Raw genomic sequence first — 14,540 nt, forward strand, 5'->3', positions numbered from 1 at the left:
TCAATAAAAAAATCACTGTAATAACATTTTGGAGGTCTAAACTCAGTTTTATGTTGATTGTTGCATTGAAAATCATCAGTTAGTTCAACCAAAGTTAAAAGACATTCAGTTGAGCCAACTAACAATTTTACTGCAATGCAACAAGTCAACATACAATTTTGAGATTGACCTTCAAAATCTTTACAATGTGTTTGTGATGACAAGAAATGTCAAAGCAACCAAACAGGTGTTGCCCTTTACCATCTAACAGGGGACCAAATGCATTTTGTTTTTTCACCATTCCATGGCTATTTCCACACAAGTTAAATGCTAAATTTAAGCATCAGCAGGCATGTGCATGTTATATTGATTTCACTCCACTTTACATTTTGAGATTTGACCTTCAATATTAGTTTGTGTTTGTGATGGTAAGAAATGGCAAAGCAGCCAAACAACATTAAACAGGGGACCAAAGTCATTTTGTTTAGTAAAATCACTATTCAGTGGTGATGTGCAATTGTTGTCTTAAAGGGCTATTTTAACCCACACAACTTAGTTCTTTCCATAAAAAAAAAAAAAAAATACAATGTAATAAGATTTTGGAGGTCAAAACTCAGTTTTATGTTGATTGTTACATTGAAGATGTTCAGTTGGTTCAACAACTAAAGTATCAATGTTAAAAGACATTCAGTTAACATGATTTAACTGAGATAACTGAAAATGTTGCAGCAATTCAGAAAGTCAACATAATATTTTGAGATCTGACCTCCAAAATTGCCTTTAAATTGAGCAAAATTTCACATACTATCTCTGAATGTTACAGCAGCATCTAAGAAACAAAGGAAACAAAACAAAGGACATGCGTATTGATTTTAGTAGAGTAGAAATTAGTAAAAAATATGTTTTAATTAATGGGCAGCCAATACAATCAGTCACAAATTATAAAAATCTTGGTGTACTTGACAATAAGCTTAAATGAGATATGTGGACTGATCGTATACTGTATGTATGAAGCCACAACAGATAATGTATTTCTTAAAGAAATTACTTTTTCTTTAATGTCCACAACAGAATGCTTCTGATGTTTTATAGTGCTTTCATCATAAGTGTTATGACATTCTGGATTATATGTACAGAGAAAAAAAACAGTAAGGAAAGTGGTTACAATGGCAAGTAAATTGTTAGGGACTGCATGGGTTAGGCAAATAAATAAGGCAAACAATATTTTGAATGATAAGAGGTGTCTTTGCGCCTCTGCTTTTGAACTGTTGTCATCTGGTTGATGGTATTGTTTTCTCCGTTGTATGAAAAACAGATTCAAATGATCTTTTCTCAATTAAAATTTTTGATAACTGATGGTTTGTTCATTCTTTTTTATTGTATGTTTTTGTGTATGTCTGTGTATGTATATTGTGATCTCTTATGCCATGTGTGAACAACATTTATATATATATATATATATATATATATATATATATATAATATATATATATATATATATATAAAACTAGACTTACATAGACTTCACTGCCAGTTCACACACACAGCTCCATTGCAGGCTATGGAGGTCCCCTGTTGGATAGGTAGACATCGGTCAGAGTTGCAGGTCCCCTCTTGGCATGTTTTTTAAAAAATAAAAAAATGCTTATTTGAAGTTATATTATGAAAGAAGACCTTAAAAGAAAATTTTGTATGTCATTTTTGTTTCTTCAAAATGACCAGAAACTGGTCCCCTCTTGGCCAGTTTAGAGTGATAGTCCCCTGTTAGTAATATAGGCGTGTGTGTGTGTGTGTGTGTATTGGGTCGTCTGGGGTGCCACATGGTCTCTCTGGCCCAACAGGAGGTAAATCTAAAAACCTTTGAAGCTCCTATAGGTGTCATGAGGTTACTAGAGTGTTCGTGGTTTATCTCTCTGGTGTAATAAAATGTGACAAAAGGGAATATGGCCCAGACATGTCGGAGCCATGTCTGTGAGTTACAGTAAGGAGGTTAAATGTCAAAAGCTTTCTCAAAATTTAGAGTTGACTCGATCATTGTGATTCACTCCAGATGCTACAGTGAAGACTTTCTACTTTAGGGTGTAATCTATACTTTAGGGTCTTTTCTCATCGAGGGAGCTCTAGAGTTTAGGATGTTCTCAACAACCTTAGCTGAGAGACCATAGTTCAAGAGTTGGTCTTAAAAAATGCAAGCAAAAAAAAAAAAACCCTCTTCAGTCCAGGGCTCTGAACCGGTTCAAGGAACGAAAACGAAAACCGGAAACGAACGAAATTTTGACGGGAACGTAACCAGAAACGGAAACTGAATCAAATTTAATTGTTCTGAACAGAAACGCTAATTTGAAATGGCCATTAACCGGTTAATAACGTTATTTTTTCGTTCTATTTAATATTTTGATTTGGCAGTCAACCAATCACGAATTCAAATACAGCCTATGCAAATGTGATGCTGACGCATCCAAAGTGTGTGAAATGCCCACGATCAGGCTCTACAATGAGTGAAAGGCTCAGGCTCAGCTGTCAAGTCATCATAGGTTAGGTAAGTCACAATGGCAATGCCCTGGCATTAGTTTTTCCGATGATATATGTCACCAACCGTCAAGCATTAGGCCTACATTCAAGTGAAAATGAATGTCAAGTAGGCTAATATGCAGCTTGTTGTGCGTTTTGAAAGCAGCGAAAATTGCAGGATATGTAGAACATAAGTTTACACAACGTCACATCACGCACATGCAGCGCTTCTGTGAACGGAGAAAATGGAATAAAACTATAGGCCTACATAACACATATACAATAAAAGGGAATATTTAGGCCTATAGGCTACACAATATTTCACTATATAATTAGGTCTACGGATTAACAAAAAGAAAGTGGTTCATTGTGGCGCACTCCAAAGATCTAGGAAAGGAAACAGACATTCTGCTTGTTTTCGTTATTTAAGTGTCTTTTGTAAATGTATGAATTATGTCTTGCTTTTACCTGTATGACCATAAATTATGGAGTACAGTTTACTGTCTTAGAAGGAAAAAAAAATTCCAGTGGTCACGCCGGCACCTCACGCGCGCGCGCACGCACAAATTCTTGCATTGCTTACTTGATATCGCAGCCTGTTAAATAATAAAACTAAAATACAATCAACCAAACATATAAAACGCTACAGTGTAACACAATCTGCCATGTACCACCTGTGACCACCGCCTGACTGTGCTGTTATGTGAAGGATGATATCGATAATGCGAGTGAAGTACAAAGCTTACAGTAAATAATAGTTTAGCATTCGTCTCGAAAATGGAAACAGTGCCGAATGACAAAGGTAGGCTTCAAATTCACTTTAAATTAATTGTGTTTAGCATCTTATTTAGTTTTATTTCTAATAAATAAACCTGTTTCTCGCCTTGAATGTAGGCTAGCAATAAAAGCTGGAATGGCATTAAAGAAAAGAGATTTTTTTTAAAAAATTCGTTTTGGCTTGATGTATAGCCTGAATAGGCTGTTAACTTTAGAGGTTTTGTGGTAAAATAAAATAGGGCAGTTTTGTTCATAATTTATGTTTACAAACATTATAATTATATTATATATAGGCTAGGCTATTTGTAAACATTTTATTTTATTTACCAATAAATTACATTATTTCTGAATGTAATAATAAAATGCAATGTATACGCGATATATCTTTTTTCCTTTCAGGAATAGCGTCGGTATTTTTAACCATGCAGCAAACATTTTAAAATATCTTTAAAAATACTGTATAAACCGTTGATAGTTTTTCCTTTCGTTTAATAGGTTTACATGTGGACAGAATCTTGTTATAAAAGATAATTGTAGTCCTATTGGCTAAGACAGCAAAAACTCTCTTTGTTTTTTAATAAATAAAATGCTGTATGTATGTATTATTATTATTATTATTATTATTATTATTATTATTATTAAGTAGGCTACATGCAAACAAAAAAATGTTTAAAAAAGTAACATTATTAACCGTTATTTTTTCTAAACAAACCGGTTTCGGAACGTTAATAATACAGAAGGAACGCTGGAACAGAAACATTAAAATACCGATTCTGCTCGGAGTGAAACGATTGATTTTTTTTTTTTTTTTTCGTTTTTAAGCCCTGGTTCAATCTTTCCAAGCTCTGCTGCTCTGAAGCCATTGTAGCTGTTGCTTCTTTAGAGCATTGGTTCCCAATCCTGGTCCTAGAGTACACCAGTTCTCCCTGATTCAGGTACCCAGGGATGTAGACTGCTCTCGGCCCTCAACGAGAAGTTCCTTGTATTCTGGAACACGCAGATGAAGGATCTTTAGAGCATAGGTTCCCAATCCTTCTCCTGGAGTACCAGCAGTACTGCACATTTATTTTATTTGCATAGTCTAAAGTTCATAGTTTGAACAGTGTCTTTAAGATTTTACTTACAGGATGCATTATTCACTTTCCAAACCACTTCCATATCCATGGTGCTGAACACAGAGCCTAGTGTAGCAGCTTAACTTAACCTAACACAAGGCACCAGTTATATAGGGTTTCTTACATGTGGAACGAGCGCACACCACTGTGAAGTTGCGCTAGATGGAATGTGGCTAGTTATTAATAGTTTTACCTCAAATATCTTCTTTTTACAATATTTGGAAGCCAAAATTGAAATATAATAAATAAAATTTGATTACCACAGGTGTAACCAGATGTTTGAATATTTAGTTCTCTTGCCAGAGCTTATCCTTGTTGCAAATGTGTCTGTCAGGATGTGCTGTAGTTATTATTGTTTTGCTGGAAAAAGACTCTGAATGCAGTGTTTATTAATGCCTCTTTCCTCACAGACTGGAGACTCAGATCGTGGTCGTATCTGTTGCTGTCTCACAAGCTGTAGACTCAGAGCATCAAATCTCTTTTTGTCTCTTCATTTACAGGCCGAAGACTCAGAATTCTGTACCTGTTCACATCTCTTTCCTCATGAGCTGGAGACTCAGTACAAGGAGTGTCTGATAAAAGGGTGCATTTATCTCTTTCCGATGAGGAGGAGATTGCATTTTGGCATTTCTCCATTCTAGTGCTGTGATTAGCTGCTGACATCAGAGGGGGCACACACACAGTGTGGCCCACCCTTTTTTCCCCTGTAAAACTCATTTGCACAATCATAATAATAATAATAAAGCACACAGTTAGAACAGTGTCTTTTGGCATTTCTCACTTTCCAAACCACCACTAGAATACCATTGGCTATGTTCTGAACACACAGTGTTCAAATGTGATGGGGGGGAAAAAAATGGAAAGAAAGATTGAACTGTCATGCATTTGTACATTGACAGCTGAATTTGTGTAAGATGTTGCACTACAAATAGCTGTCACTGAGATTACTTATTTCTCTGAATAAAGTATGAAATGTTGTCGTGTTGTAGTTTACGTCAGTTTTGGTTGGATTTCTAAACCTTGGAAACAAAATTTCCAAACATGGTTGGTAAGGTTTTCAAACATGAATGGATTTGGATGGATTCTTGTGGCCTCTCTTTATTTCAACCACCACTGCTGCATCCAAAAAATTTTTTATGGCAGTTTGTGCCTAAACCTTAGGGATTAGTCTCAAGATGGGTGAAGGGTAGAAACCACATGTGAAAAAATGAGATGTCCTGTCCTTCCCGGGCTTGGTCCTAGGGATCTTCTTTATTCTGTGAATGGATATAGGATGTGATACATTTTGTGTAATAGAAGTATCTATGTGAAGCTCAATCTTTTCTTTGTGGAGGTTCTGTGTTAGCCAGGCAAGTTTGGTTGTTACTTGTTTTTCCTGGGAGTCCTAAGGAATTCACAATAATTAACACTTGGGGATAAGAATGACAGAAAGCAATTTCCATTTATGTTAATGTAAACCTTCCTGTTTTCCAAAAGAGGCAGCTTTGAAAGAAGAAAATATATCAGCTTAGGGAAACTGTGATACAGGTTATACTGCCCACCCTCATACTTCTCTGTGACAATTAATGTCTGATTTTCCAAAGAAGGACCCATATATTCTGCAGTACAATACAGCACTTATAACAAAGTACCAAATAGTACTATGGTATACCATGCTTTTATGAACATGACACCAAAAAAAAAAAGAAAAAAGAAAAGAAAGAAAGAAAGAAATGGTGCATGTACCATAATAGTATTATTGGGTTGCACCTAATTTTACAGTATGTTTACTTACAGTATAAGTACTTACAGTGTACTTACCAAAGAAAGCACTCAGTAATATAAGGTTATAAGGTAACTACATGGGTTAGGTTAGGTTTAAGGGGAGGTTCAGGGTAAGTACTTCGTTTTTACCCAGTTATTGTGATTACTATAATAATAATACATATTATGTACATGCGGAATAAGAACAGGAATGTAAAATAAAGTGATACGTATTATTACATGCTTAATCTGGAGTACCCTGGATACTCTGGATTATTACGTAAATACCATGGTACATGGATATGGTAGGCATGGTATTTCCAACTGATGCCATCACTGTATTGTGATGCCATCACAGTATGTTTTGTAAAGAAGTAAATAGTATCTTCATATGTATTTATGTTATTAAGTATCTATTCAGACCATATTCACATCTCAAGCATTATTATATAGTTTTAAGGAATTGACGACCAGCCTCATAACTCTTTCAACATAAATAATAATAGAAATGCTTAAAATCCTTCTAGATGGTTTCTTAATAATTGCTGTTCTTTCTCCGTTTCTATCTGTAGTTTCTAGACAAATCAGAAGATGTTCTTTTGAAGCACCAAGCCAGCATCAATGAGCTAAAGAGGGCCCTGAGGGAGTCTAACAGTAAACTGATGAACCGAGAAAAGCGTCTGTCAGGAATGTCCCCAGGCAGCACTCCAGAGAAGAAGGCAGTGAGTATGGAAAAACAGCATAATAGAGCAGGTTATTGGCATATGTGCTGATACATGGTTTAATTTATACTTTTGGCTGCAGTCATCATGTATGTGCATCATACTGTAAACGTATTACTTGTGTGCAATGTGGTTCTGTTGTTATGATACATGGTTACACCTTTTCATGGAGTCTGTTAACATTAAAGTTAAAAAATTACAAGTTTCTCCTTACATAAAAATGAGTAATTATGTGGTGAGGGTGTAGTGTTTATTGCCAGACTAATTGTCATCTACTGATACAGATTTTCTTTTGTTTAACTGGAAATAATGGAATTTGAGATGTAGATCATGTTCCATAACAAATGTTTCATATTCTGTTCTCCACTGTATTCATGCATTTTGTTGTGTTTGTATTATTGTGTGTTGTCTTATTCCAAGTCATTATTGCTGCTTTGTTAAAGTGCTTTCATGATGCTAATTTGAAGAAATATGTTTGTTTATATGCTAATTGTCATTATTTCTAATAATTTTATTTTAATGTCTTTTTCTTTCTTTCTTTATTTCTTTCTTTCTTTTTCTTTCTTTCTTTCTTTCTTTCTACATGTTAAATTACTGTTCATAATTATTGTCCATAATGTAAGATCATGTATGGTCGATGCTCTTTTTTTTTTCTGTTGGTCTTGGACCTGGCCATCTGTCAGGAGGCTGTTGGTGCAGAGGTAAGGGAACCTGTAAACAGCCTCTCGCTGGAGGCACTTTATCCAGATGACACTATTAACTTTACCTGACGTTCTTTTGACAATCAAATTCAATGATGAGTTGCTGATTTGAATGCAAGTAAGATTCTTGTACAGAACTAACGATTTTAATTTATGTGATTAAATAGGGCTCTGGGGAATGGGTGTTGATCGACTATGAAATGGAGGAGAAAGGAAAGTACAAAGCTAGTACACCTCAACCTCCTCTGGTCATTAATCCCCTTCCAAAGAAAAATGAGACAGAAAAACAACAGGAAATTAACAAGATGATACACATTGAGCTAAATAGAGATGACAGTGATGAAACACAACTGCAGATGGAGACTTTCGCAACCTCAAAAATATCATCAATGGAAAAGTCACGCGAGTCTAAGGAAAATATTAATACAAAAGAAGATGCCACAACTAAGATTAAATCTAAATTGTCTCATGATACATCAGAAAGAGAGCCTACACAACCTGCTGAGTCTAGACCTAAGAACAAGAAGACCGCAATGCTGGATGTCATGGAGGAGCGTTCTCAACATGAAGTCAGAAGAGAGAAAAGACCTCAAAGTTTAAACTTGGGGAAGTCGAGGGACTTTGTGTATGAGACAGAAGCCAAAAGTTCAAACATCACACACAATAGTGTAGAGTCTGATGAGGACAACAATACTGAACTTATAGAGGAGATTGTGGTCTGTCATCCTGAAGATTTCAGCATAACAACAAACACATGGTCTTCATCTATAGCTGAAAAGCTAAATCAGCCAGCCACAAATACATATGCTGAAACACTGCTTGAAGAAAAAGCAGAATTTCACAGAGTTACGGAAAAAGACTTTCAGATTCCTAATCAGAGAGCAGCAAGATCTGATATTGCAAGAACATTTACAGAAGGTCAAGAGAAGTTATCCACCGAAGTAAAGATTATGAACACTGAAGACAAACAAGAAAACCAAGATTCAGTCAATGGCCCTGGCAAAGATGAGCTGAAAATTATGAGCTTTAAAAGATACAGTATAAATGAATCTTTTGTGAGACACTTTGACCCCTGTACGTTCAAGAACAGAGACACTAGCTATTCCCATGCAAACTCTACCACAAGTTCAGTAAAAGCTAATACAAGTCAGGAGGAATCATCTTTGGCTTTTATGGACATTTATAAGTGCTCTAAACAACAAGCATTAAGGGGTTTTGAGAGTTCACCACAAGAAAGGAGTATACAGAATGAAGACATTACAAAACATACCAGCAGAACAGTCCATAGAGATCTTCTGTGCACTGATGAGGGAATTTCAGATGTCCAACTTCATTTCAGCAGGGCCCCAGTCAATCAAAAAAATGCCCCTCCAATGCCTCCTGTCAAAACAAAGAAAGCAAGAGAATCAGGTCTCTTTCTGCGCAATAGCCACAATTTCAGCAAAGACCTGACTGTTGAATCTGACAGTAAGAACCTTCTGGTAAATCAGCTTGGCATCTTCTGCATTTTCAGTCACTAGACATACAAGTATTGCATGAGCTTCAGTTTGACTCACACATTCATTATTTTTCTTTTCATAATTTATACAATACTTGTATTTACAGTACAGTTAAAATCATACAATTTGCTTGTCCACAAAGAGTAGGGTTGGAGAAGTCTACCATTTGACCATTAATGAGTATGAATTTTTTAGGTTTCTGTTTAACATGATGTTGATTCCTCCAACAATCTCTGCTTTATCTTAAAACTATTTCATCAATATGTTTATTGAATTGACCAAAAAAGTGTCTGTAGGTTAAATATTTTGGCCATTTTCTTTGATCCATTTACTTTCTTCAACCATCAGTCTTGGATTGTTTTTCTACAAACCTGAAAAATAGTTTCCAATGTGGTAAACAAAAATGCTGTCATATACATCCATATTTTTTATTATTTCATTTATGGAATGATTTCTCAGAACACGTTGAAGGAGTTCGCTGTATGTACTATTGAATTCCACTTTGTGGCTTAGGGCTTTGTCTAAAATTACATAGTACCTTTTAAAATCTTGGAAAATCAAACAACAACTGAGCATTCAACCATTATCAGCACTTTATGTGGTGATTGTCTCATTAAATAATGAATACTGCATAAGGAATACATGAAAAGGTGCAGTTTTGCACAGATGACCAGTACCTCTACCAGTGTTGTTCGAACATGGTACTGCATTGCAATAGCCGCTTTTCCACTGTCGGCCCAGTGTGAGCCAGGGCTAACAATGTGCTGGACGGGTCCAATAGCCTCGGACCTCAAGCCATGAGGCCAAAATCAAGCTGTGTTTCCACTGTCCACCACAGGGCTACCCTAAAACCCACACTTAAAGGGTTAGTTCACCCAAAAATGAAAATTATGTCATTAATTACTCACCCTCATGTCGTTCCACTCCCGTAAGACCTTCGTTCATCTTCGGAGCACAAATTAAGATATTTTTGATAAAATCCGATGGCTCAGTGAGGCCTCCAATGACAGCAACAATCTTGCATCACCACAGGCTTGTGTCGTGGTGCTCTCGTGAATGCGCATCGGAGACTGATACAGAAGAGAGGAAATTGTTGAATAAAGTCATTATTTTGTGTTTTGGTGCACAATAAGTAGTCGCGTCGCTTCATAACATTAAGGTTGAACCACTGTAGTCACATGGACTGTTTTAAATACGTCTTTACTATACCTGTCTTGGCATTGAAAGTGTAAATTAACTTGCTGTCAATGGAGGCCTCACTGAGCCATAGGATTTTATCAAAAATATCTTAATTTGTGTTCCGAAAATGAACGAAGGTCTTACGGGTGTGGAAAGACATGAGGGTGAGTAATTAATGACATAATTTTCATTTTTGGGTGAACTATCCCTTTAACACACCTCCATAGAACAACATCACTCAACCCCACAATTTCACCAGCATGGGGCTAGCTGACTGAAAACTAGTTATATTGAAAAATGAACATAACGTTTGGTCTTTACTTAGACGTAAGACTCCAGCATCGATATTTGACCAATGATTTACAATTTTAAAAAAAAAAGTTACAGTGACAGTAATTTAATCAATTGTGTCAGGAGTGCACATCAATCATGCTGAATCAAAGAGAACACACATACATACTTGTTCAGTTGTGCCTGGTTCCATTTATTTGTGATCATAGGAATGCACAAAACAACTCCATTAAGGCTTTTAATTCCACTACATATGTGATATTTTATCAAAAATATTGATAAAATATTACATATCACATTTCTATATATAGAATAAGCATTTCTATTCATTTTCCATGGAATTATGTAATCCGAGGATGTTTGAGCGGTCTCTCTTATTTTCCATAAGCATATATGTATTTATTATAGCAATGGTTAGCATAAGTAGCCTTTATCGTCGCATGTAATATTTCTGCCTCATACAGTGATCAGAATCTCCATCAGATTGCAATCGGAAGTTATTTCAGACACTCGCTAGTGCCGAAAGTGAATTTTGAGCTGAAAATTATTTAAAATGTCTTAAACCTCTCTGTTGAAGTTAGCTGGTATCCTGATATGAAAACGTACTCGGTCACATACATAACCTCATTTCCCTGAGACACAGGAACGAGTACTGCGTCGCTAGACGCATATGGGGAAAACTCCTTTTTCTCTGATAGCGAGCCTATGGCTCGACTGAAGCGACGACTCATGCATTGTCATAGCACGGCTAGCTACGTAGTACTCGTTCGCGTATCTCAGGGAACCAAGGTTACGTACGTAACTGAGTACGTTCCCTTTCGATACTACACTCGTACTGTGTCGCTAGACGCATATGGGGAACTGTTCAATCACGCCGTGCTATAATCAGGAATGACTAACAAGCTTGCCATGGCTGCCTAATAAGGGCCCAGAAAGATCAAGCCTAAGGCCGAATCCACATAAAAAGGGGCTCGGACAATGTCGGAGTCCCTGCGGACAATCAGGCTGAACTAAAAGATTGAGGTGTGCCCTGTACAATCATTTCTATAGGAAGCTACACAGCCTGGGCACCAAGGGGATCCAGAGCGGGTATCAGTAGGACTGATGCCCCAGAAGGGCAACCCAGAGAGTTCGGGGTTGCGCAGATATAGGAGAGCTAGCTCCTCTAAAGTAAGACTGTATATGAGAAGGGCTCAGCTGAGGTTGTCTTCACTTATGCAGAAAGGACCCATGCATGCAATGCAGGGACATCTAGGTTATAGAACCTAGCGAAAGTGGACGGCGAGGACCAGCCAGCTGCCGCACAGATATCGCCAATGGAAACACCACTGGGCCAAGACAAGAGAGTCTTTGCTTTGTCACCAGAAGCCCCTTGGTGCGGCCGCCGAAGGACACAAAGAGTTGTTCTGACTGTCTGAAGGAGGCAGAACGCTCTATATAAGTTCTCAATGCCCTGACGGGGAGGAGTAAATTGGAGTCCTGCTCATCTCCCGAAGGAGGGACCGCTAAGAGTGTTATAACCTGTGCTCTGAACGGAGTAGAGAGCACTTTGGGTACATAGTCATGTCCTGGTTTCAAGACGACTTTGGAGTAATTGGGCTTAAACTCAAGGCAGGTAGAGCTCACAGAGAGAGCCTGTAAGTTGCCTACTCGCTTGACTGATGCTAAAGCTAGCAGAAGGGCGGTCTTAAGCGACAGGGGCCGAAGGTCAGCAGATTGCAGCAGCCCTCAAAGGGAGGGCCCTTGAGAGCCCTTAGGACCGTGGAAAGGTCACAGGTAGGAATGGTAAAAGAGCGAGACGGGTTGAGCCTCCTGGAACCTCTCAGAAACTGAACAAAGTTGTTCCTTCCTACTGACTGGCCGGCAATGGGAGCATGAATTGCTGCTATGGCTGCCATGTACACTTTGAATGTGGAGGGGGTGAGGCCCTTGTCCAAACACTCCTGAAGGAAAGACCGTATTGACGATACGTCACAAGAGTTTGGGTCTTCATTCTGAGCTGTGCACCAGGCAGAGAGGACCGACCATTTAAGGGCATAGAGGGGTCTTGTAGAAGGGGCTTTAGCCTGAGAGATAGTGTTTAACACCCTCTCGGGGAGGTCCACAGGCTTCCATCGAGTGGCTAAAGATGCAGTGCCCACAGCTCGGGCTGGGGGTGCCGAATAGTTCTGTTCGCCTGAGAGAGGAGGTCCTGCCTCAGGGGAATGGGCCACAGGGCTACTACAAGCACCTGAGATAGCTCTGAGGATGAAGGCTGGTTCCTCCAGAGCAGGGCCACAAGAAGCACTTTGTGGCCCAGCCTCCTCCTTTATGCCTATCAATTGGGGGAAAGGCATAAAGGAGGAGGCTGGGCCAATCGTGGGCGGAGAGACGTTGGTCTGGGCAGGAGAAAAGGACAGGCGATGGCTCTGTTTGTGGAGAGAGTGAGGCACGCGGGAGCTGGGTTGGCGAAGTAAATTAATATTTATGAGGTAAACTAATATTTCATGCATAGGTTGCCGAATTTATGCCTAACACAGAAGTAAGCCTTGATAGTCTCTGCCCTGGTTTGGTTTGTGTCAAGCCATTCATTAGTTTGGTTGTTTGATGAAAAAAGAGATTAAATGTAGGCTAGTTGCAGTAAACGCGCTAAGAATCGTACAACTGTGGCAGCGGAGGATTATTATTCTGTTGCATGAAACTGAGGAACAACTGATGATGGCATGGATTAGTTGTCCAGTCAACAGAAAGGGGTGTTTCATTCCCACCCACATATAAGCTGTGTCCCAATTCAGAGGCTGCATCCTTCAAAGGCCACGCCTTCGCAGGCCTCGAAGTTTGGAACGAGCATTGTTAAATGGGACGGTCTAACCTACTGTAACATGGTGGCTGTGTAGGAACTCACACGATGAAGAAGGTAAATCTCAATAAGTCTTTACTAGATAATCCAACAGGCAAAACAGATGAAGGCAGGAACAGAACAGAACACAACACTTGTAACATACAAGACCTGACACTGAACTGAGGAAAGACAGGAACTTAAATACTATTAACTCCAATGACAGACAGCTGTGATAATTAGGTCAGTGTCCATGGTGACTGATTGTGGCGGGAAAACAGAACAAAGGAAGCACATGTGACTAATGAAAACAAACAAACTGAAAGTCCATGTGGTGTGAGGGTGTGACAGAACACCCCCTCCCGGAAGGCGCATCCTCATGCCATAGAGAGGAGGTGAGGAGGATGAAGAGATGGTGAATCGGGCAGATGATGCAGGAGGCGGTTCTGGAGGTGGACGGCCGACCGGGAGGAGGCAGTGGTGGAGTGATCCAAGGTGGAGATGATGGTGGAGTGATCCAAGTGATGGCCTTGAGCAGGGGCTGATGGATATCCTCCAGGCCAAAGCCAGGGTAGTGCCCCACGGCGGCGATGATGGAGGGAGGAGCCATGGTGGAACACTGGTGAGGGCTACCATGGGGATGAAAGGAGACAATGACGGCGAGGATGGAGCCCACCATGCAGCCAATGAGCCAAGGTGGTGGAGAGATGCTGAAGATCCTGGCGGCTGCGACGGAGCCGCAGCAACGACCTCCCGAGATCGAGGAGGAGATCCGGAGGTCTGAGGATGAGTTGGAGCGACCGGGGGCAGAGGCGGAGCCTGAGGTAGGGCGGAGCAAGCCTTAGTCGAAGGGGTGGAGGACCAGAGAGCAGCGGACGGTCCACAAGTCCGCAGTGGAGGCAAAGCGGTGTCTGACCCAGGTGGAGCCGACGTGCTGAGGGAGTCCAGTGAGGCCTAATGGCCAGTGGTCCACACTGAGGTCGAGGGCGGAAGGAGCGCAGGCGCAGGAGCCAGGGCAACGGATCGAGGCAGATCGTAGCTCACCAAAGCTGGAGGCTTCCCAGCAGGCCCGAGATGGGCCCGATCACTTCCAAAGCGTCGAAGTCCACCAACACTCCCCCAGTGATGGATGGCTCGTCCGGCTCACACACCTGGTAAGGCGCACACTGCTTGGGCTCCATGGCGATGTAATCCCCGGTTGCTTT

At 39.7% G+C, this 14,540-nt stretch overlaps 1 protein-coding gene and 1 long non-coding RNA gene across 8 annotated transcripts in view; one reads left to right on the forward strand and one right to left on the reverse strand.

Annotated features, from left to right (window-relative positions):
* LOC127522014 (band 4.1-like protein 1) overlaps positions 1-14,540 on the forward strand; it is a 467,430-nt gene that overhangs the window by 404,109 nt on the left and 48,781 nt on the right. For 3 of the 5 annotated variants that reach the window (XM_051911522.1, XM_051911524.1, XM_051911523.1), the window contains 3 exons: positions 6,698-6,847; positions 7,471-7,548; positions 7,716-9,029. In XM_051911522.1, the coding sequence (XP_051767482.1) occupies positions 6,698-6,847; positions 7,471-7,548; positions 7,716-9,029 (1,542 nt within the window). The remainder of the gene's footprint in view (positions 1-6,697; positions 6,848-7,470; positions 7,549-7,715; positions 9,030-14,540) is intronic. The other 2 variants (XM_051911525.1, XM_051911526.1) reach the window with 1 other exon arrangement.
* LOC127522034 (uncharacterized) overlaps positions 1-14,540 on the reverse strand; it is a 68,267-nt gene that overhangs the window by 37,428 nt on the left and 16,299 nt on the right. For 2 of the 3 annotated variants that reach the window (XR_007932509.1, XR_007932508.1), the window contains exon 2: positions 8,819-8,928. This is a non-coding gene — a long non-coding RNA (uncharacterized LOC127522034). Of the gene's footprint in view, positions 1-1,496; positions 1,552-8,818; positions 8,929-14,540 lie in introns of all 3 variants that reach the window. The other variant, XR_007932510.1, reaches the window with a different exon arrangement.

The sequence above is a fragment of the Ctenopharyngodon idella genome, chromosome 11, assembly GCF_019924925.1.
Source record: "Ctenopharyngodon idella isolate HZGC_01 chromosome 11, HZGC01, whole genome shotgun sequence".
Classification (NCBI taxonomy): Eukaryota; Metazoa; Chordata; class Actinopteri; order Cypriniformes; family Xenocyprididae; genus Ctenopharyngodon; species Ctenopharyngodon idella.